Source organism: Amphimedon queenslandica, unplaced genomic scaffold, assembly GCF_000090795.2.
Source record: "Amphimedon queenslandica unplaced genomic scaffold, v1.1 AMPQUscaffold_13406, whole genome shotgun sequence".
Lineage (NCBI taxonomy): Eukaryota > Metazoa > Porifera > Demospongiae > Haplosclerida > Niphatidae > Amphimedon > Amphimedon queenslandica.
The window spans coordinates 160,139-184,039 of NW_003546358.1; the positions used below are offsets into that span (position 1 = coordinate 160,139).

The 23,901-nt window shown below is 36.0% G+C and overlaps 1 protein-coding gene across 1 annotated transcript in view; it reads left to right on the forward strand.

The window, feature by feature from the left end:
* Positions 1–23,901, forward strand: part of LOC100641636 (uncharacterized) — a 71,840-nt gene that overhangs the window by 12,977 nt on the left and 34,962 nt on the right. Inside the window, exons 2-14 of the mRNA XM_019996548.1 lie at positions 5,656–5,671; positions 5,738–5,824; positions 5,914–6,063; positions 7,456–7,608; positions 7,659–7,952; positions 8,252–8,941; positions 9,055–9,279; positions 10,183–10,461; positions 11,679–11,836; positions 11,981–12,095; positions 13,501–14,394; positions 16,297–16,611; positions 17,859–18,134. Of these exons, the coding sequence (XP_019852107.1) occupies positions 5,656–5,671; positions 5,738–5,824; positions 5,914–6,063; positions 7,456–7,608; positions 7,659–7,952; positions 8,252–8,941; positions 9,055–9,279; positions 10,183–10,461; positions 11,679–11,836; positions 11,981–12,095; positions 13,501–14,394; positions 16,297–16,611; positions 17,859–18,134 (3,652 nt within the window). The remainder of the gene's footprint in view (positions 1–5,655; positions 5,672–5,737; positions 5,825–5,913; positions 6,064–7,455; positions 7,609–7,658; positions 7,953–8,251; positions 8,942–9,054; positions 9,280–10,182; positions 10,462–11,678; positions 11,837–11,980; positions 12,096–13,500; positions 14,395–16,296; positions 16,612–17,858; positions 18,135–23,901) is intronic.

The window sequence follows — 23,901 nt, forward strand, 5'->3', positions numbered from 1 at the left end:
CCAGTTTGCAAGTACCCTCTTGTTTCCTTTTTTCCAATTCAATCCTACTATTTCCCCATTTTTAATGTTTTTTATTTACTTGTTTCCATTCTTTTTTCTTAATGTGATAAATTACACTCTGTTATGATTGTGACATTGTGTGGTTAGGTTAATTATATTCATACTGATCACGTGTGCATAAATTAAAATGGCGTCAAACCACAAACCCACGCGGTGTCTGCAGCTGGATTTTGTCTTTGATTTTGCTCCCTGTCTTTGCTTCTTTTTGAAACTACCTTTGTGGTCCTTGACCTAAGCACGAAATAATGATGTAAAAGCCAACTTGAGCCGTTCTCTGGATTAAAAGATTATCCGGTGCATAGAAGAAAGATGAAAGAAGAAGAAGAAAAAGTCTGAAGAATTTTGTAGAAATTTGAATTTGGGCCTGTTCTCCAGAAATGCTCCCGTTACATTACAGTTCACTTTAAAGGTACCAGGAGAATCGCTCAATGAAGGAGAGCTCATCTAAGCCATTTATAAGGCTGTAAAACGTAAGATAAAAGAGTTACAAGTGTTTCAAAATCATAAAAACGGCCGCCATCTTGAAAAATCAACCTCAATCTTACATATAGGCTACCACCTATATAATAGACTCTAATAATGATAATACATGTAACTGTGTTGTATTATGTCATGAGTATAATTATAATAATACCTCAGTACTATAGTATCAATTTTTCATTGGACCTTGGCATCACTCTATACCCAGCTCCGCCACTGATCAAGAATAAGCTTCTTTGGGCATAATTTAGACCTGGCAGTCAGAAAAGGTCTTAGTAGCCCAATTGTACAATGTGCACTAGCTAGGTGTTGCCCTGTTGGTGCTGTCTTTTATCCTAGCTGGAAGAAGCATGACTTAAAGGAGAAGCAGCAGCTTCCTGAACAGAAGGTAAAAGCAATGTCAGCACAAGGTGGGGATCACTACATGAGACGACTGATGATGTCATTGAGCAACAGCAAGCCATTGGTGCCGTAATAGCAGAAGACAGGAAGTACTGGCATGCTATGCCAACTGATGATGAACTAAATGTGCTAAAGAAGTTATTAGAAGTTCTTAAAAATGTTTACTATTTAACAAATACATTGGCCGGTGAAAAAGAAGTAACTTTATCATCATTATGTTGCATACAAGCACATTTTAAGAGTAAATTGAGTCCCTACAGTAAAGATAATCATATTGCTTGTACCATGAAACATGCAATGATGGCAGATTTGAGTTCTTGAAACAGTTCTCTAAGGTTCACTGAAATTTTGGATATTTGTTCATTTCTTGACCCATGGTTCAAGATTAGGTATATATATACATGTAGTCAGTTTCACTTGAGTTTGACCACAGCCTCACCCTTATAACTTCTCTATATTTTATGCTAGCACCTTTAAAGTTACTATAGTTGCAAAATGGGTTCTTGTAAAAATTTGTACTAATTTTGAGGTCTCTAAATACATTGAAAGTTCTAAAAGGTTTCCAGTCAACATGAAAGGGAGCAGCCATAATGGTTCATGATGTGTAGCTTTGTGAATATCATTTGCATCTCATTAAATTTGTCAATAATCATGTTTTTATTATATAAAAATCAAATAAAACAAAAGGAACACTCCAGGCCTAGATATAATTGAATTAGAAGACTTTGCACTCCAGAAAGAAGTCTCCCTTAGTCAGCTGTGCCTCTCTAAGCCTTCTTTATATTTCGTCACTATTGTCGCTCAAAAACTCTATTGAAATTGTGCATATGTTGCTTATTTCTTTGGGTAGGAGCAAGCACAAAGATTTTCATGTCAATTACTGGGTTAAATAGGAAAATAAACAAGTTACAACAAGAAGAAAGGAGCATGATGTAGTTTTCAGCCATTTTATTTTTGTGTGAGTGGGACCAGATATGACGTTTTTGCTGATAAAAACAACTGGTCAAATTCAACTGAAACCTAATAACATACTTTGCTTTTTTCGTACAAAAATTTTGTTTCAGAAAAATTCTAGTTGAAATTTTTTTTCTTTTCATAGTGTACATGAATTTTTGCAGGATAAAAATTGGGCTTATCTTGCATATACCTTGCCCTTTACCTATTGGTATTAAGGCTGCTATTGTAGTATTTATATTTCTTAAGATATGAGCTTCTTGACCTGGCTGTTTCCCGACATTAGTACTAGAGATGCAAGTAATGACCAATTTACAGACAATAGATGGAAACATTAAATGGTTACTTTTGTCACATGGTGGACCATTTTATTTTATAACTCAATAATGAAGTGACAGATTGATGTACAGCAAGCGCTAATGGATAGAGCAAGGTTAGAGCTGCAAGATGATACCTACTCATCTGGCCATACCGTAGTCTTTCTTTGATTAGTTATGTCCCAAATTTTGGTTGCTCAAAAATTTTTGATTGAAATATTTTCATCATTAATTTAAGACCATACAAAAATATTTTAACAACGTAAAAGAGGCAAGTTACGGTACATCTAGAAAACAAAGTAGTAAATATTGTACATGTATGTTGACCTTAAAATTGGATAATGGTCTTGAACATGATGACCTAGACCAAACTGAGCAGAAGACAGGATCTAATATCAAGGTAAATGATGTGTCTGGTGACTCTGGTCCTCTGGTCTGGTGACTCTGGTGACTCTGGTCAAAGAAGCCCAAAGGCCTTACAGCTATCTTAAGAAATATGGAGAAAGAGGAAGGTAACACACATCTTATACCTATGACACATGAGCAGCAGATTGAAGGTGAAATATCTTCATACCTTCACTTTCTAACTGCTGAGATTGAAACCAATACTTTAGTTTGGTGGAAAGCAGAGTACAGACGGTTTCCTACATTGTCTTAACTAGCTAAGAAATACTTGTGTCTTCCTGCTACTAGTGTGCCATCTGAGTGAATCTTCATTACCAGTGGATGTACATATAGTGAGCTCACTTTGTGGCCGATTATTTTTAAATAATGTGAACAAATTAATTTTTGTCTGAATCTTGTAATGCATGTACGGTGTAGCATGCTTATGTATTATTTCATGATGATAATCATGATGATCATGATTAATTTTATTATGATAACCATTAGTTTAATTTTAAAATTCAGCCGACTCTTCAGTACATATGAACATGTACATTAGCACTTAAATACCTGTGTAGATGCTCATTAGCTGACAAAAAGCAATGGTTTTAGGGTGGCTTGGCTGCCCAACTGTAAATGCGTCATACAATTATCCAGGGCAGGCATTGAAAATAGATTCAAACCTTTTAAGAAACATTCGAATGTAATGAAGCTTCTTAAACGATGTGGTTATCCATTAATAACTGTTGCAATGGAATTGGGTGCGGATATCTTAAATTTATTTAATCTTGTTTAAAAAATCATTTTTATGAAAAACTTATTGCTATTAAAAATTACAAGAAATCAAAGTAAATTGTAGTTTTGTTGTTAAGTAATACTAATGTATCCAGATGACTTGGCTTTAGTGACGAATGAAATTAGCAGTCAAACCAGCAGTAAAGAATATTCGTTCAGAAGCTGCTGCAGTAGCTGGTGTCATCAATACAGACACAGACAAAAGAGGATAATGCACAGAGTTGTCTTTCCTCAACTTTAATATGTCTGATGCTCTAAGTATAACCATTTTATGAAAGAATTGTGTAATCCCCTCAACTTCTGTGCATCCAGAGGGGGTTGAAAGTTCAATACTTTCTCCTAACAAGAAATCTAGTGCTTTCTTCCTCTTCAAACTACATGTAGATTGGGAATCAGTATCTCTTCTCTCAATGAACCTATTCATCTCTCAATCAACTTGACTTTTATGGATTCTAATTTTTCTTTAGTGACAGACTTCCATAGTCTGAAATGAAGATCTAGTACTGTTGATAAAACTAGAGATCTGGAAATATCTAAATTGTCTAGTTTCTACATCACTGTAATTTCTTCTTTTAGTACTTTCTTAAACTGTGTAATGGCTGGCAATGTACTTTCTTCTCGTGAATTGATGTGCTGCAACAATTTAAACAATTGGTAGTGTACAAATTATGATGGATCTTTCTTCACCACAAAGTAGGTAGTAGCTACGTTGAAAGGTTCTAAAATTTTAGCAGTAAGATCTAGATTCCTATCACTGCGTTTTGTTATAGTTTCATCTGATAACACAGCTGTAACTGCCCACCTCATTTTGATTAGGCATTTAAGCATGTAAAAAGTAAAGTTCCACCTGGGCACAGTGTTGAATTACCTTATAACGCTTTATTTTGGTGATTTTAATGTGAAATTGTAATTGACGGGTTTTTAATTTGGCGATTTTTTGTGTACACGTGCATTACTGAGCATGTGCATTAATGATTGGCGGTTTTAATATTGGCGATTTTACTTGCAAACTGCCAATCGCCAAAATAAAACTCTGCCAATCACCAAAATAAAACTCTGCCAAATTAAAGCGCTATACGGTAATTTCTTTATAATGGTATTCATCTGTTCTTGTCGTTCACTTAGTGCATTAGTAGCAAGTGCGCTATGCTTAATTAAAGTGATCAACCAATTTGCTAAAACATCTTACCATCCTATTAATTACATCCACAGACAATCCCTTCTTTCAACACAACTGCGGTCTGTGGGTATTGCATGAAATGCTTTCAAAGTGTTCCTCATCTGCAGAGTCTCCAAGTATTCGAAGTGACAACAGCATTTGCTACTTTATTGTGTACTATTGTTGAGAATTTATTCCCAATATTGTACTCGGAACAAATTTTTGCAATAGCATCAGATATTGCTGCCAGAAAACTCTCTGGTGCCTGAAACAAATGATTATATTTCCCACAAAGCTATGATATAGGCATCATTAGCCTCACTTGTCCATATATCCGTTGTGAAAGAGAGTTAGTTCACTGATGAGAGTAAGGTAGTAAGTTTTTATTTACCTTCCTGGTGCTTTCTGATAACATTTAACTTAATAGACTGTCTATTTGTGACGGCAAAACCTGGTTCAAGACAATGAATAAATTCTCTAACACCTTCACTTTCGACTGTACTGATGGGACAAGTATCTCTAACAATCATATGGACTATTTTATCAGTTATTTCTTTTGAATATGCATTGGAGCATCATTTTGTCTTAAACATCCTGTCCATGGTTCTTCTATAGACGTAGAAGTACTTGAACAGGCCTGATACTTAACTGGATGAATATTGGTAAGGTGATGCGTAGATTTGATGTTCCACTGTGGTATGCGAGCTGCTTTCCACATATCTTGCACTGCACTTTCTACTCATCCGTCTTCTTGACAAAGTAGTTCCAAACATGTGCCACTTTCCTTTTCCCTTTAAGTGAAATGTCTCTTCCGATGGTGTAGTGCCACTTTCAGTGTCTCTCATCTTGCTCTTCTTCCATGTTTACTTAGATAAAAACGTGTAAATTAATTGATTTAAGTAAGCTCTGCCACAATTTGTGGGTGTATCATGATGGGCGTGGTCTTTCTTAGAAGTTTTGAATAGCAATAGTGGACATTTGAATTTGATTATACTAAATGTTGATTTTGGTTGTTCCTAATATACATGTAGTATTATTTAATTTACATTAATCATAATGTATTTCATATAGAATTTACCAAATTTTTTTCTTTCTTTCTTGTAGAACAATACAAGTCCAGGTACATTTATTATGAAGAACTGCATCATAGATGAATTATGAATGTATTTCATGTTATAAATTTTAGTTTGTCTCAAAGAAGAATTTAGCTGCCATGATGGAACATGTATTGCTGATTCATTAATTTGTAATGATATAGAAGACTGTGCCAACGGTTGGTTCTCCAATATTTTGTTAAATCATTTAGTTATTGATCTTTGCTTTTGTTTAAAGTTAAATTAATGAGTATTTTTGAAACTATAGGACTTGATGAAGTGTTATGTATTGAAAGGCCATTAACCGGGTGCCCACCTAATGAGAAATCATGTGGAACCACTCAAAATTGTTATCCACTGGGCAGAGGCTGTGATGGTATTAATGATTGTATCAATGGAGAGGATGAAGTAAATTGTGGTAAGTATACATGTAGTACTGTTTTATAATGGCAACAGTATAGGATAGATTATGGCATCACTATTAACTCCCAAATAACATTGACCTCATGTAGAGTAGTAGAGTACATTATTTGTACATGTACATCATATATGCAAATGTACTCATGTACATGTACAGTATGTAGCATGAGATTTTTGGATCATACATGTAGTTTTGTGAATCATTTTTTATAAATGGTTTTCTCTGACAGACCTTTTGTTTCGATTATGCATTTTTGAATTTTTTTTGTTACCCTTCCATGCATATGCATATGTGCAAGGGTATATGAGTTGATTTGTCTTTACCCTTGCCATGCATATGCGTATGGGCAAGGGTATATGAGTTGAGTTGTCTGTGTGTGTGTGTTAGCAAGAAGTCTAAATCAAGCTGCTTCTGCTCTCAGGATAAAATTTCCAGAGACTCAAAACTAGTTTTTGTAAATAGAAAAGATTGTTTTTTTGATTTCAAGAGCTTTTTACTCTTTTGTAAGGTGGAAAACCTGGCAAAATCGAAGCCAAGAGAGCTCAGCCTATCATTTTTTTGTTATGGCAGTGGTAGAATTTGTGGTAGCATCATAAGAAAGGTAATAGCATCATAAGAAAGGTAATAGCATCATAAGAAAGGTAATAGCATGAAACTTCAAACTTCTGTGGGGATTGTCTTATAATGTATTTCTCTTTCTTTGGTATGATATGACAGTGTAAAATTTTTACTATGTCAAATACGGCCTCTTGAATCTTAGTAGAGAAGGCAGCCAGTATCCTGAAACTGCCTTACAGTAAAAAATAAGTCTGCAAGCAACTTGTAGCAGCTACTAGATTTGTGCAAAAGGGCTTTTATGACTTAGAAAACCTGAAGCTTTTGAGGGCCTACATGTAACTGTGTTTGTGTAGTCATGTTGGCACTTGAGACAACACCTACACGTATACAATTAATTAGTTTAATACTAGCCACACCTGTCATCAATCATCAATAATACCATATAGCGGAAAATTTTTGTGGCCCAAAATTTTTGTTAATTTTGCGTTTTTTCAAAATCTACAAAAATAAAATCCCTGAAAATTAATTTAATACGGTTCAAGATGGCCGGAAAGTAGAAAACCATGAAAATTAAAGCCACAAAATTGATTATTGAACGAATTCGTGAAATTTTTGGGCCACAAAAATTTTCCACTATACTGTAAATCTATTGCTTGTGTGGCAAGGGTACACACTTTAAGTGCTTTTCATGTTATGTAATCATGTACATGTGTATGTGGGTATTGTATCTTTATTTATGCGTCATGCACTTTATTGATTTTGTAAGTTTGTTTCTTTGTAAACATGCAATTGTTTTGGTTAGTTTCAGTATGTTTCTTGGTTTTTTTGTAGCTCAAAGGTCCAACAGTCAATGCCTTGTATCACAATTTGAGTGCCCAGCTAATGCCAGCATTGGTGGTTCATCAGTATCTTTTTGTGTACCATTAAGAAAGGTGTGTGATTGTGAGTTTGACTGTCCTGATGGTGCTGATGAAGAAAACTGTGGTAAGTACAATGTAATGGATCGAAGGATAATCTAAATCTTTGTTTTGTAGCACCTTTTATTGTTACTATGCAACCAGACTTGACACTGACAGAGTTTGCTAATTCAACTGCTGTTCTGATGTGTCAAGCAGTAGGATATCCGACACCAGTCATAACATGGTTGAAAGACTTGAAGGACCTTGAAATTGACTCTAGATTTATTGTTGTGTCTGTGAATGGTAGTGGTATTTTGTACATTAGGAATGTATCTGTTTATGACGAAGGGGTTTATTCTTGTGTTATATCACAATCTAGTTTACGATCTACAATTGCTAATGTCAGTACAAATTTAACAGTCATTGATGGTAAGTTAATTTTGAAATTACCTGTACATGTGCTTTGCTTTCAGATTTCAATTTAGATGTATATGTACATGTAAATCTTTTTTCTCTCAATTTATAAGAAATAAACTTTTGCACAGTTATGCTGAGTTTACTTATATTTAGATTGTAGTTCATTTAGATGCAGCAATTTTAAATCTATATTTACATTTACATGTACATGTAGATCAATCCTACTTTTTGACACTTCCATATCACTAGCTAACTTGATTTCAATAGAAAAGCTTTACCTTAATTTTATTATCTATTTTTTCTATTTTTAGCTAATCGACAAAGTTGCAGAGACGTATTTAGTACTGTATATCAAAGTGGAGATATATACTATGACATTGAAACAATTATTGATCAAACTGTTGTTAACACTTCCGCTACTGATATTACATTTATCGTTGATGAATCTGGATCAATGGAACGTGCTCACATGTGGGTGAGAGAAATTGTACCTCTTTTAGAATCATCTATAAGAGGTCAAGGTGTTGGTATTAGTGATAAGCCTAACCAATATGCACTTGTTGGTTTTGGAAACCGTACTTCCTTGGGTGGTAGAGTATTAACCCAACTCACATCAGTAGATGGCTTTGTTAATGCTACTCGAATGTTTGAAACTGATGGTATATTTGAAGATGGTTACAGTGCTATTTTGTTTGCTTTGAATAATATTCCTAATCGTATGAATACAACTCGGCTATACATATTAGTTACTGATGAGGCTAGACAAGCGTTACCTAACTCTAATTTTACAAGACAACAAATTGAAAGGAGATTAATTGAGGAAAACATTGTACTAAATGTTGTTGTGTCACAACGCTTCATTTATAATACCAGTAATAATGAGTCAACTGCTTTTGGATTACATTTCAATGGAACAGCTTTTGCAGTTGATCCCCTTGCTTCACTTCAGTATAGGACATATAACAATGGTGTGATCCATCCAAATAGAAATCTGAGCTCAGGTTAGAATACAATATGAAGTGAGGTTGATTGAGTGAATCTTCCAAAACTATTGATTTAATTCTGTTATCAGTATTAATGTTATTTTAAAGCCATTATTGTGTCTTGTCAATAGGTACCACTTATGAAGACTATGTGCAGCTTGCATTTTTATTGCATGGGTCTGGATGGTCTATTCAAGTTTTGAATACCCTTTCTAATTTAACTCCATTCTCGAATGCTTTTATTCAGCTGAATGTAGATGAGATTGTGTTGCAAAGAAAATGCCTTGTGTGCACTTGTGGTCGTGGTTGCACAATTGCTGATGCAGTTTCGATTGATACTTGTGCTGGATTAGTGAGTGAGTTTATCAGTCCACACATGCACTTAATATGAGTTTGTTATTGTATTGCTTTTTTTATTGTAAAGACTAATTCATTTAGAATTTTGCTTCTTTTCCATTTCTTATGGCTGTTTTTATCACTTTTTAAATAATTTGTTTGTAACTGGCATTTACGCTACTGGTGGAAATTAAAATTTTGTAGTAATTATTTTTTTAGAAGTTACTGTTTGAAGTAATTTTTGTATTGCTAAGTACAGTAGCTGCATGTTAGTAGCTACCATCTATCTAGAAAAGGACATGTTTCCAAAAAATTATGCCTATGTTTGTTTTTGATTTTAATTTTGGGCAAGGAATTTTGTCATTAGTAATATAATGATTTCTTAAAATGTTGCATTTAGAATGCATTCCTTGTCTACCTCTGTGGTACGTAGGTTCTACATGTAGTTGACTTGACATAATTGTTTTGTGGGAAGTTTGTTATTTTGAAGGACACTTATGCCCTGTTTAGTAGTGTTTACACTAATCTACTGCACTGAATCAGGGTTGTTATTGCTACTATTCATTTCAGGTGTTTACACTAATCCAGAAGTTGCATTTTCATAAGATTTATCATTTGTTAAGAGAAATATTTACTTTGGTATTTGTTTACATTTTGCTTCAGATAGGTGATGCATTTTTTTGTATTAGTGTAAAGTGTAAACACAAGCTGTATCAGAATCAAAAAGTTTCGGTTTACATGTGAAAATGGATTTATTACACAAGAGAAAAATGCTATACAAAAATACTGCAAATGTTTAAGATTACTTTTTAATATTGCACGTATATGCTTTTTTTGCTGGTTCAAAATTTTTTCAAAAATTATTGCACTATTATTTAAATTTGCTTGAGGAGCAGTGATGATGTCATATTTATTATTTTTAGGAGCACTTACAACAAGGATTGTTCCATCAGTTGCATTGGTACAAAAGGGAAGTAGTATTACATTGACATGTGTTACTACTGTAAGGCCTTCATATCTTCCTGTTAACTGGACATTTATATCACAGTTTGGATCACTGTGTAATTCTGATCGAGTGAGGTGTAATGGTAATAAAGCTTTCATTGAAAACATTAGTGACGGAGATACTGGACCTTATAGCTGTAGAGGAAGGCATGATACCATTGTTAGTGATTTTACAGGGTTGAATATCCGGACAGTAGGTATGTTACAATGTACATGTGCATGTATTAACTTTGTTAAGTTCATATGCATGTATTATTGAAGGGGTTAAATAGTGACTTGACAATGTACAATGTACATGTACATGGATCTTTGTAATGATCTGGTGGTGACATCCACATGTGATGTTTGTATATAAATTGACATCCACATAGTGTTGAAAAAATAACAAAATAAGATGCCTTAGCAACCACCTGCACCCGCACCTGCTTTACATAAAGTGTGTGTGGCCACAGCAAACAAAATTATGACTTATACATGGGATTGAGCTCTCTAACAGCAATAGAACAAAAAATACTCTCTAAAGACTTCACTAGAAGCATTATAAGTAGAAGGAAACTCTGTAAGTCTTAATGAAACCCTAGCTATTCATGCAAAGTGGTCATCAGTTATTGTTAGTTTTTTTACACTTTTAAACTTGTTTTGTCTCTGAGTCTTGTGTGATTCTATTTGTGACTGTTGAATGATGTTAATTTCACTGGTGCAATATTTTTTTATCCTAGGCATTTATAAGATTGTTTTTACCTTTGTGTTATCTACATGGACATATGCATGTACATGTATGTCAACAATTTCATTTTTTGTGCTAGTATTGGGAAAATAAAAAATTAAGCCATAGCACCCAAATGTGTCAATGCCTTTATTGTGTTTGGTATGGCAGACAGTGTGGCATTATTCAACATTGAGCTCTCTTGCAGCAAGAGATATGCATGCATCCCATTATACTTAAACAGAAGTTCATGTATTAGAAGCTAGAGAGAAAATCTTCAAGACATATAGTTGTATGAAATAAGTGCTGTATGGTGGTAAGAGCAATTGATCTTGATTTTACACTTAAAGTTTTGTTGTATTTCAGTAATTCTATCCATGGGATTTTGTCATTCTTATGACAACATATGGCGTTGACTCTGTTTATGGATAGTATGGTAATTAATTTATGGGATAGGAAGTTAAAAGTTTTATGCCCTTATACACTAGAAATTATTTTGGCGTATCCGTTATAGATCCTGTTTCCTTTTCTGAAACTGGAATATCTTTTATAGTAATTGCATGTACATGTATTACTCAAGTAGTAAATTTCTATCATTGTCCTTTAAGATTCAATATTTTGCTTGTGCTCTTGCAGTATGTGTGAATGTGTAATTTATTTAGTAGATGTTTTTATTAAAATTATATGTACTTTTTCTTTACGCTGCAGTTTCTCCAGCTGTTAATATCTCACTTGTGCAAGGAATTTTTAAAGCTGATAAATTTTTCACATTGAGGTGTACTACTCAAGGTTCACCAATGGCTGTCACCAAGTGGAGAAAAATCACTGGTTCTCAAATTCAAGGAGATTTCCTGTTATCAAGTGATGTATGAATTATTATAGATAGTCAATTTTTGCCTTTCTCAATAAGTAGGGGTCTATAATATTAGATTTTTAGCAAGAAATAAGTGTTGTTTTTATGTACCCAACTAGAGTTAGTGATTACAATAATAATATTATTTTTATGATAGGTTAATGGTGCATCAACAATAACATTTAATAACATTCAAGCTGAGCATACGGGATTGTATGAATGTAGTGCAATCAATTGTGTTGGTGTCACAAGATCGACTTATAATGTTACTGGTAATGACATGCACAAAATGCTGTTCACCCTGTAGTAATCTCACACCCTAGTGGGCCCTCATGTACATTGTAAAATTAGGCAAATATTATGTCCTGGAAATTTCCATTATTATTTGAAACTTGCAACGTTTTCAATTTAGGAGTTATGCCTGTTTCTGCTATGCATGGCACTGATGCATTATCGGCCTCACCCATGCTTTGCATCAGCAAGAACTAGGTACTACTGTTGTCTATCTGCCATTGTGTGCTTTTTGTGTTTGATAATGTATATCTTTGCCATCACACCCTCTATTTTTATGAAGCCTCTCTTTTCATTGGAAAAAGTTTGCTTTACTATCTTGAGAGCAGTGCTAGATAGAAGAAGCTTCTGAACTTGCAAGAAATGCCCAGCAATAGTCGTAGTACTTTGCAGGTACATGTACTAGTAAAACTCTTTCTAGTAGACCAAAACTATTTATTTATTTAATATGCATGGGGTTTTAAAATCTTACTTTTTGGCAAGTTATTGCTACATGTACATGTATTTTGAAAACTGTCTATAGTTGTAGCAGCAGTTCACTAGTAAAGGTCCTAAACTCTATTGATCAAGTCTTGCAGCCTATTTAGGCAACAATATTTGTGCCATTATAATATCATATAGTGCTTAGAAGAAGAGGACATTTTAAAGCTTTTTTCTCACACGGTCTTGCTGCCTTTTTTACAATAATTATTGCAATGACATAATGTGAACTGAAGTAGCTGGAGCAGCTTTTGTGCAATATGCTACATCTGCAGGTATGCAAAAGCATAAGCAACTGCTGTTATCCATCTGGAGCGTGCTTTCTACTTTTATATGTGGCAAAGTTTTTAAATTTTGATAGTTAAACAGCTTTTGTGACAAGGCAACACACTGTAGGTGTCTTGTACTGAATGCTCTTGTTTGTGTGATAAAACTATGATACTTTTGTTCTTCATTGTTCTTTGTTAGTACAGTATGATACTAATAGTGAGAGCTGTCTTGTAATGCATGTATTGTATGATTGTTTGGCCATTATAATGTTTAGTCTTTGTCTGTAAAAAACTATCTGAAAATTATTCCAGGGCATTTGTCATTTGGTTGTGAGTAGAATACAATAATAGATTTATTATAACATTTAAGTTGTACTTTATATTTTTTGTTTTAACTTTCTTTCTAAGTATTTAAAAGTTTTGTAACTAATTTAAATAAATTTTAATTGCGATAGTTATAATTGATATGATGTGCTTAGGCTAAATGCCAAAAATTTTGCCATTGCAAGTTAATTTGCAACATCTGTATTAGGCTTCAAATTAATTGGTAAAAACGAAAAGGCTGTTTGTTATTCTAAACAGCATATATTCAGTTTTATGGTATCTTGTTCATTATTATTTCTATTATTTAATTTAGTTACTTATGACACATGCAATATACCTGATGGAGCAAGACTTAGTCCTGGAGAGCAAAAGTTAATTTTACATACCCCAGCCAGTGGAGCTGATATTATACTGTTAGTAGATGAATCTGGATCCATGAATGATGAGTACCAATGGATTGGTGCAATGGTAAAGGATCTTGATAGTATGTTAAAGAAACTCAATATTGGTGTAGCAGTTCCAAATTTGTTTTCCGTTGTGGGATTTGGATCTTCGTATTTAAATAATAGAGCGAGTAGAGTTTTGGAGTATAATGAAAAGATACTTGTTCCTGCGTCAAATGTAAGTGAGCTGATTAAAATGCTTTTTATTTCTGGAAGAAGTGAAGATGGATATGCTGCTCTCAAACATGCATTGGATGTTATACCATTTCGTAGTGGTAATGCAAAACAATTCATTTTGATTTCAGATGAAAGTAGAGAGCCCATTCAGTTGGCTCTTAACCAGTCATATCTTCTATCCCTTTTTGAGAGTGAAGATGTAATTCTTAATGTAGCAGTATCTCAATCCTTTCAAAATAATGCTGGCCAAAGAGCTTTTGGTATAGATAGCAGCAACAGGACCTTTGCTTATAGCCCATTTAATGTATTAAATGTTTATAGCAATGGAAAGTCAGTGAAGGATTCTGCTCATTGTAGTACAGACCTTGATTACACAGAGCTTGCATTGCTTTCTGGAGGAGCTGCGTGGGATCTTAACATACTAAGAAGTGGTGGAGATATAGCAAGACATTTTACTGATGCCTTTGTCTTAGTGAAAGCAAGAGAAATATATCATCAAATCTCTCGATGTATCAATTGTTCATGTGATGAATTCAAAGGGACAGAATGTGTTGATGTGCCTCTGAATAAATGCAACTTAAGTGGAGGTAAGTATTGTTTATACTTTGTATTACTATTTAAGAAAACATTGTGTGTAAAACACCTACACTTTCATTTCTGCATGAATGTGTTAGCCAATTAAGTAAATACTTGTATGATTCAATTTAAGCTTCTGTAAGTTCTCGGAGAATAGTTGCCTGCATTGTAATCAGCAGTTTTGTTTCTAAAGCCAGGCATACTATAGGCAACATGTTGCTGGCAACATTTGTGGTTAATTTGATCTTGTAAGCAACATATTGCCGGAAATAGAAGGCTGTTCTATTTGTGGCAACATGTTGCTTACGAGATCAATGACCACAAATGTTGTAAGCAACATGTTGCCTAGCGTAAGGGAGCCTTAAAGTCTTTGAAGAAGTTCATTTAACTTGCTAACCTGCCAGCACTTCCGAGATAAATGATATATATACACGTACATGTATACATATATAGACTGACCAGATTAGCAATCATCATTGAGCATTTTGTTCTGTTTTAAAGCATAGCCTTATCCTACATGTAGCTTGTGTTGTTTCACTTGCTCCTTTAAAACATTAAAGAGTTTGTACCTTAAGGTATGGATTTGTATTGATTTGACATTCATTACCTTTGAGAAACATGAATCTTTGACTTTTCATTAATTGTTAGTACATTATTTATGTCAATTAAGGTAAAGAAGCTATTCATTCCTAAGCAATTTTTAGGGTGCATGTACATTAATGTTAAGGTTAATAAGCATATTCATTCCTATATGCAATTTTTAGGCTACATGTGCATTAATTATTTCTTTCAACTTATGCTCTGAAATGAGATTGTTTTAAACTGTGTATCTTTTTTGATTTATTAATCATGTGAAGAAGTTATAAAGGGTTGCGTTGTTACATAATGCCATTATAATTTTTAACTGAATATTACTATAAATAAAAAAAAATATTGTAACGTAAGAGTCAATTATGCTTTTCAAATTTATGGAAATAAATGCTACATCAGATACAAAGTGTATCTGTTAATAATTAAAAGTTTTTGGTGATTTAATTTTTATTTGCAATGTAGGCAAACGTTATAACACCCCCACTAGGGATACAAATGTAATGTATCCCGCAGCGAGGGCTTATCAACATATTTGTGTGGTAATGAGTGGGTATATCTAAGGCGCATGCCAATGCGCATGATTAGTAGCACTACACCTCGTGGTAAAAATGAAAGCAATAGGGGACAAAAACCTGAGAAAAAGGTACTTTACCAACAGATTTAGGCTTTATGTTGACATTTTAAAATTATTTTCAGGCTATGTTATCTGGAAGAGTATAATCTAGGTCCAGAACAGAGATCCGGTGCTTGCTAACGGACCCGTGTATCGATATTACCTTCCTGGCCATCTTATTTAGCCATTGAGGTTAAGACAACCATTGATTTGAACATGGAAAAAGAGCAGTGAGCTCTACCTGCTTGAATTATTGGTCTGTGCCTCGATCTAAAGTTGTCTGGACTCTGGAGACTCCCCATTTTTCTGGCTTTGTACTTGTCGGTTCCCGCGGGCTCCCAGGCCAATGCCCAGACTTCAGTGGCAGTTGACTTTCAGCTTGTAAAGATGTCCATTATGTTGCCTTGTATAGTTTATTAAACTTTTTTTGTGAAAACCACAGGGATACAAGTAAAACCATAGGGATGCATCACGTTTGTAGCATAGGCAGTGCCTTTGATACGCCCACTCACTATTATACAATTTACTTGGTATCTTTGAGCACCTTTTTCATATTTGTGTTTTTTCCATCTATTTCAAATTCATATGTGTTGTCTACATTTGAAATATTTTTCATTTATTTGTCTTGTTGTGCTCATGAACATCAGGGAGCGCTTAGTATACTATGGTGCAATTTTTATTGGTATTATTGTTTGTACTTTTCTGTTAGGGTTCAATATTCCTGAAGTAAATGAAACTAATACTGATTTGACTGTGACAATTATTCCAGAAAGGCAGATGCATATTGAAGGCATTGGTGATGCGATGGTAGCATGTTTTGTTAATGGAAGTACAAATGGTACAATTAAATGGAGCTTCAATGGAGGATCCTTACCAAGGCAGGCAGCTGTCACTAATGACAATGCCACGCTTAAGTCAACTCTATATATTTCTCCTGTGTTAAAGTCACATAAAGGATCATATTCTTGTTTTGTTTTTGATGGTGTAAAAAATGGTGTTGGAAATTCTGTCATTGAAGTTATGAGTAAGAAATATTATACTGTACATACTAATGCATTTTATAATATTTTATTACACAAGTATCTTTCCTTTACCAAGTGTGCTTAGTATTGAGTGTTATGCTGCTGATTATTGTAATACTGAAAAGTATATGTAGCAACTTTTGCATGCATCTTTTTTGTTTGCTTCTATCAATTTGATGCTAGTTCTTGTGCTATGCACATAACACAAAGTAATATGCATAAAATAAATTTGATTTTTGGTAGGTGTGTCTACATGCATCTTGCATGGTAAGAGTACATAATACTAAGGAAAGTATTCAACAGCCCTACATGTATGTTGAATGTTATTGTACATCACCGCATATTGTTTATTTTACTGTCAAGGTATGTGTTTTTGATAACCTGTCACTGCAACATGGACTTTTTCCATTTAATAAGTGATTATGAAACTTCTTTTCAAGCATAGATAGTGAAAGATGTCATACTTTGCCACTATGAAGTCTTCCAACTTGCTTACAGCCTCTAAATGAGATTATAAACATCTCTGGGGCAGCCATTTTACATTACATGGTCCATCCTCTTGCACCTATAGTTATTATCATTAGTTGTTATAGAGTGAAATAGTATATTCCGGATTACCAAAGAAGCACACTATACTGATGTAAACAATGTGCGAGGATGTATTAGGCTACTATAGACCCCCTAGGCGCTAAGACTATTTTGAATGAATTATTTATGGTAGCCACCCACAATTAAAATTACTGACGGCATGAAGCTCTCCACATCAAAGGCAGATCAAAGCCAAGGTGCCGAAATGAAACATAGCAAGAAAATCATGTTGCAGCAAGAGTTACCTGGTCTATATGATGTATCTGTCCTCCATACTTCCCATAAATGCTGCTTGTAAGCCTGTAGTACCTTGTAGCGCTCACAAAAATAGCCAGACGGTGTCACCACCTTTGATTTTCTTTTGATCTTGAGGCCTTCTTGGCGTCAGTAATTTTCATCATGGGTGGATACCATATAGGAAAAATTTATTTATTATGAATGAATATTATTATTGTAATCATATTCGTTGAAAATAATCTTAGCTCCTAGGGGGTCTATAGGTGCGGTGCGTTTGATATTCTCTGTAATGTTATGTACTCTTGTGTGTAGTTAGTGTCACTTTTGTCTAAAGACCTACTGCTTATACATGTAGTGTATTACATGCTCTAGCTGTCTATCTAAAGAATTTACTGTATTTTAATATGGATTATGCAATTTTTAGGTCAGACATTGTTTGGGTTAGAGGTATATCCAAGAGAATCTCAAATATCAGTCAACACAAGTCATACCATTGTTTGTAACACTACTGTACCTTCCAACATATCTTGGGAACATAATTATGGACCACTACCTGATAATGTGTTGGTAAATCAGAGTATTTCATTCTCTGTTCTAACAATAATTGATGCAAACAGTGCAATTCATAGTGGACGATATAGTTGTGTTGCTGAAACCATTACAGGATTGTCGTCTACTGATGCCTTAGTTTATGTAATTGGTAAGTGATTAATTTCATAACATGTAAATGCGATGGCATATACATGTATAATGTACCTCAAAACTTTCAAGGTGGAAAACTTCAGCAAAATTTATTGTAGGCCTCAAATGCAAAAAGTTTATTTGCAAAAAATTATAGGGTATGTTGGAGCAGGTGTCAGCTGATGCTGATGCATCTTCAAGTATGCAACTCCTAGCCACATTCTCAGTGCAATAAACCTTGGCTATATACAAATATTTCAAATACAAATATTTCAAATGCAAATATCTCTTTTTTTACTTGTTTGCAAGATTTTACCTTTAAAGTTTTGAGCTCTAGGGCAATAATAAATGTTAGTCAAGTATAAAAGTTATGAATTGCTCTAGTAGGCACTGTTTCATGCTTGCCTTGAAACAAAGAAAGTCAAGGCAATAGTAGAATTGTGCCTATTATGGCAAACATTATATTATGTCCCACATCATCAGTGTCTTTTTCTGCATGTGTCACTAACACACCTGTTTTTCCGCTGTAGTATGTAAATTTATACAAATTGTTGAAAAGTACGTGCATGATATATGAGTTTTTTGGTTAGTTTGTGCATTTTTTGTGGTTAGATAAAAATTTAAATGTAGCTAGTGCTCTTAGAAAATTGGAAGTGTCACAAGCACATCTAATACCGTACGGGTAGAAAATTTCGAAGGTATAAAATTTCGCGTTTTAGTGAAAAGCTCTGAATTTTTTAATTTTGAGGGGGTTAAATTTCGCATTTTTGCACGTGCACTTACATTATTGATTTTCACATACTGCACATGCACAGTGAGCATTTTCATGGTAATAATTTTCATGGTTGAGAAGTCACCCACGAAATCTGTGAAATTAAGTGCCCCACAAAATTCTATGCCCATACGGTATCAGGGCTGTACGATATTACGATATTAAGTAATACCTCAATATTTAAATCATGACGATTTGGTATTCCTGTTTGCATAAACACATTATTGATATAAGTTATTTGATAATATCGAATGCACGCGTTTTTTTTGTTTGCGGCCAACTATAACTTCCTCAATTACCATACAACCATACAGTTGTGGAAGTAAGAGGCACAAAGAAATTGAAACAGTTGTTGCTTTTTTCATCTGTAAAGATGGTTTACCTATCTATTCTGTTGAAAAAACAGGGTTCAAGTTGCTAATGAAGGTAATGGACAGTAGATATGAGCTCCCTAATCGACCACATTGTTTAAAATCTGTTATTCCCAATTTGTGTGCTACCACTTAACAGCAGATGTTGAAGACTTGAAAAAGAAGGACCAAGCTCAATGTGAGTTGAAGAAGGTTAAAAATCGCCGTAGCCATTCTAGAAGTCCCCACTCCAGATCTGAGGAGCGAGCAGGACAACATTCTGGGAAGCAATATTCCCGTGCCAGCATAACTGAAACATACTCGTCGGAGGACGAAGAGGATTTTGAGCAACTTATGAACGTCTCAGAGGAGACTCACTGTCTTCTCACTGACTCTTGCACATGGGGCATGTCAAGTGAGACTAGGAAGCATACCAAAAGTCATTTCAAGCTTCCTAAAGTGGATGCAGCCAGATCCCCAAGATTGGACTCAGTAATGAAAACTGTTACTCCTCAATCTGCACAAAGTGTAGATAAAGAACTAGCCAGACTCCAGACTTTCATCTTGGATGCTCTCGCTCCCCTCACTGCCATCCTAGAAGGTGCTAGTGAGATGACAGTACAAGATATAAGAGAGGCACTAATCACAGCCTCAATCCTGGTTTGCAATGCTAATGCCAAATTAACATGTCTCCAGAGAGAGAAGCTGATATTAGCAATTAATGGTGATCTGACTCCTCTGATACAGGGCGAGTCACAGTTTACAGATTCAAACTCATATTTATATTTCAGAAGGCTCAGTCTCACATATCAATGGTGTTTGGCCTAGTTTTCTAAAATTTCAGTTAGTTTGTAGTATAATTAGAAAGTTTACGGTAATTTACTCCACCTATGGGTGGGGCTCTAACTAGCTATATAAGCCCTGACCCTGTGCAACCACATTGGCCTTTTTTATAACTCCAGAAGTATACCTCGAGGTAACATCTCCACGTCCAAACGCAGTATGGCTACCGGGCTAGAACAGAGTTCACTAATAGCCTCTAATAGTGGTAGTGACAAGCAGAGTACTACTGGTAATAACAAGAAGAAAGCCGACAAGGGCTCTACTGACTCGATCCTCGGTAAGCTAGAGTCGATGGAGAACAGCCTGAATGCACAGATAAAGAAGATATCAGACAGAGTGGGCCAATTGGAGCAAGACTATGTTGAAACTCCCCCTCCGAAGAGATGGACATCAGAATCTTCATCTCACTGGGCTGATGGAAGATCATGGGAACTGGCAGAGGATCTCCAATGGCCTGTCTCAGACGGTGAGGAAGAGCCGCGGTAGTCGAATGGTCAGAATGCGAGCATCACCCTTTCAGAAGAGCTCACTCACATAGTGGCTTCTGCCTTCAAGAAGCCCCTATCTACGGAGGAACATAGACGTCTCAGGAAAGATTTCCCTTGCCCGGGCATCCTAGAGACTAGATGTCCCAGACTGGACCCAATTTTTAAGACTGTCTCCATCCAGAGAGATGTGAAGTCAGGGGATGCAGACCTAGCGCGAGTACAGGCGCTAATGCATGACCCTATTGGTCCATTGATTAGGCTGCTTGGCGCCTTTGATCAAGAGGATCCCAACTTAACTATAGACGAGATACGAGACCTACTATTAGATGCTACTCGTCTTTTGGGAAATGCATCGGCAGGGATGTCCCAACTGCGACGGAAAGAGCTACTAAAGTCCGTAAATCCAGGTATTGTGGACCTGGCCAAAGAAGATATTATTGAAAATGCTGCCCCCTACCTCTTCGGAAGTGACTTTGAGAGGAAGATGAAAGACAGAGCAGAATCAGTAAAGTTGCTGACAGCAACCTCTAGCTCAAGGCCACAGCGCCCTCCAGATAAACAATTCTTCCCAAGGAACCGCAACAATCTACCCCCAAGAGGTAGTGGCCAAGCCAACAGAGGATGGCAATGGCCAAGGAAAGAACAGAAACCTATTCCACGAAGCTAACTCAATTTATGAGACAGAGACTCTCGCATTGAAATGTACTATTGCATAATTTGCATTGTAAAATAATATATATTATTAATAGTAATTACTGTTAACCTTTGTTCAAAGGAGAGCTATTCTCTTTATGGAAAAGGAAAGAAACTATAGTTATACAATTAGTGTCACTAGAATTCAGTCCTAGTGTTGGGGACAGAGAGCCATGGAGTTTTTGTTGTCTGCTGTGGTGCATGTGTTTCCACCATTCAGCCTCCTACTGTGCTTCCGGGGCCTTTACCAAGGCCCTAAAGCCAGTACTACCCTGCTCAGATAGTTAGGAATGAGGCTAATGGCATGGGTAACAATGATGCGTGCCCTTGTAACCTAATAGTCTATGGCTTAGACATAATGAGCATCATTGGCAAGAGCTCTCGTATATCAATGCCCACACCCTGACCTGCACTGGTCCAGTGTATCCATGGCTTAGCTGGTCAAGCTGAACCTATACAGTGCCCACATTTATCTAAATGTATACTCAACTGTCTATGATTTTAAATTCATACTCTACCTATCTATGAAGTCTGATAACCCAGTTGTGGAAGCAAGAATCTGGTCCTAACTAAAAGCCACAACCAGAGTGCCAACCTACATGTGTGGGATACACCCAAATCAATTGCTTCCACAGACCATGGGAAACCAGAGTTTTTGCTTTGCCTTGCCTTATGTTTGAGGCAATGGACCGACGGCAAACTGGGCCTTTACCATACGGGAGTGATAGAACTAGAAACAGAATTTTTTGTGTGTCTCATCAAACCAAACTAAGAACATACCTTGTTCTAGAGGATCTCAAATGGCAGCAAAGATTCATAGCTTGCACTTATTTAATTGCAAAGGCTCAGCCACTCCCCTATCGAGGCTCGAAGGGTGGAGCCAATTAGATAATCTGTGTCATAAATTAGCAAATTTTAGTATTAGCTATATATAATAGCTAGCCAAGCTGACATTTTTATGACCCGCAGGCCCAGGCTATGGTGTCAGGAGCTCAGCTTGAACAGAGGATAGAATTTTTCCCCCAGCAAGATGACCTACATTAGATGGCTGCAGACCATCTTATGTTACCACGAAGACGGAGGACCTCGAAGTTACTCCCTGCACGAGTAAGGAGTGGGTCAACTGATTGAACTGATGCAAGGGGAAGCAGTCAGATCCAGAACCTGCTAGAGGATGGGATCATCTTGCCAGTCCACATGAGATGATGGCATGATGCCTACAGATCGGTTACTGCACCCATACATACCCCCAGTGATAGGTCCTTTGTTCAGTGGTCAACACTGTTTGATCAGCAGTTCACCTAAGAGATTGTGCTCTCCCTTAACAGGATACAAGATTCTTGTTACCAAATCTAGGATGAGTATAATTTCAAGGACTGGAATGTGGGTGTGGTACTACACTATAATAGTCACTAACCAGCACCAGGCAAACAGCCCAAACCAGAGCTTATCATGCCTGAGAATTATCCCGGGGAGTAGTAAAGGTCACTGGCATTGGCACACTCAGCTTGCTCAGCTGGCTTTCGAAATGAAGGTTGAGTGGTACAGGAATACTCATCAGTGAGGGTACTGTATATGGCAAAGCAACCTAGACCCAATAGAAGTAGGAAATGATAAGCCCTTCTCCAAAGCTCACTCAGCTGTGTACGGGCAGTACCCCTTACATTGCAGAAACAATCATGTAATTGTAATGTTTTAATCTCATTCATCGATCCGCATCAACCAGTAACTTACCCACCATGGCTATGGGGTACTGGTTGGGTCAGGGCCCAACTGCATTGTAGTTTAAAGAATCTCAGTAGGAGATATCTTAAGGGTAACAGACTCAAACACAGAATTCACCTGCCAATAATTTCGCTATAGGCCCGTACAAGATACAGCCTTTATCAAACCAGCCTCAAGACTACAAACAACACCATTGATGTGAGACTGAGCCTTCTGAAATATAATTACAGAATGGCTAAGGCCGCGAAGCGGCTGAATGCTATTCTGGATTATATGAAGAAGGTGAAGTTGAGCATATTAATGGTCTCCTGCCCATCCCATCCAATAATGATAGTGTTGAGACATTGATATGCGGGACTTCACTTATTGCTTGAGTGGTTCGATGGTAGTGAAATTGATAATAGAGTCGTTATCAAAAGGCCAATGTGGTTGCACAGGGTCAGGGCTTATATAGCTAGTTAGAGCCCCACCCATAGGTGGAGTAAATTACCGTAAACTTTCTAATTATTACTACAAAGTAACTGAAATTTTAGAAAACTAGGCCAAACACCATTGATATGCTCGACTTCACCTTCTTCATATAATCCAGAATAGCATTCAGCCGCTTCGCGGCCTTAGCCATTCTGTAATTATTTGGGTCAGACTTTGCGGAACAAGCAAAGAAATATTTGGACCAGGCCGGAGTGCTAAAATCCACTACTCCTGATGTAGAACACAACAGGAGAGCACCTTTTTGTAAAGGCCTCCCTCGGAAAGGGAATTGGCCTGAGAAAGGGACGGAAGGCCCAACACTTGAGAACAAATGCATCATCAAGGAGCGTGGAACCTTGGAGGGAGGTCAATCCAACTCCAGAACTGACTTGTGCACACACAACACTCAGTTTAAAAATTCATATACCTTTTCAGAGTACAAAT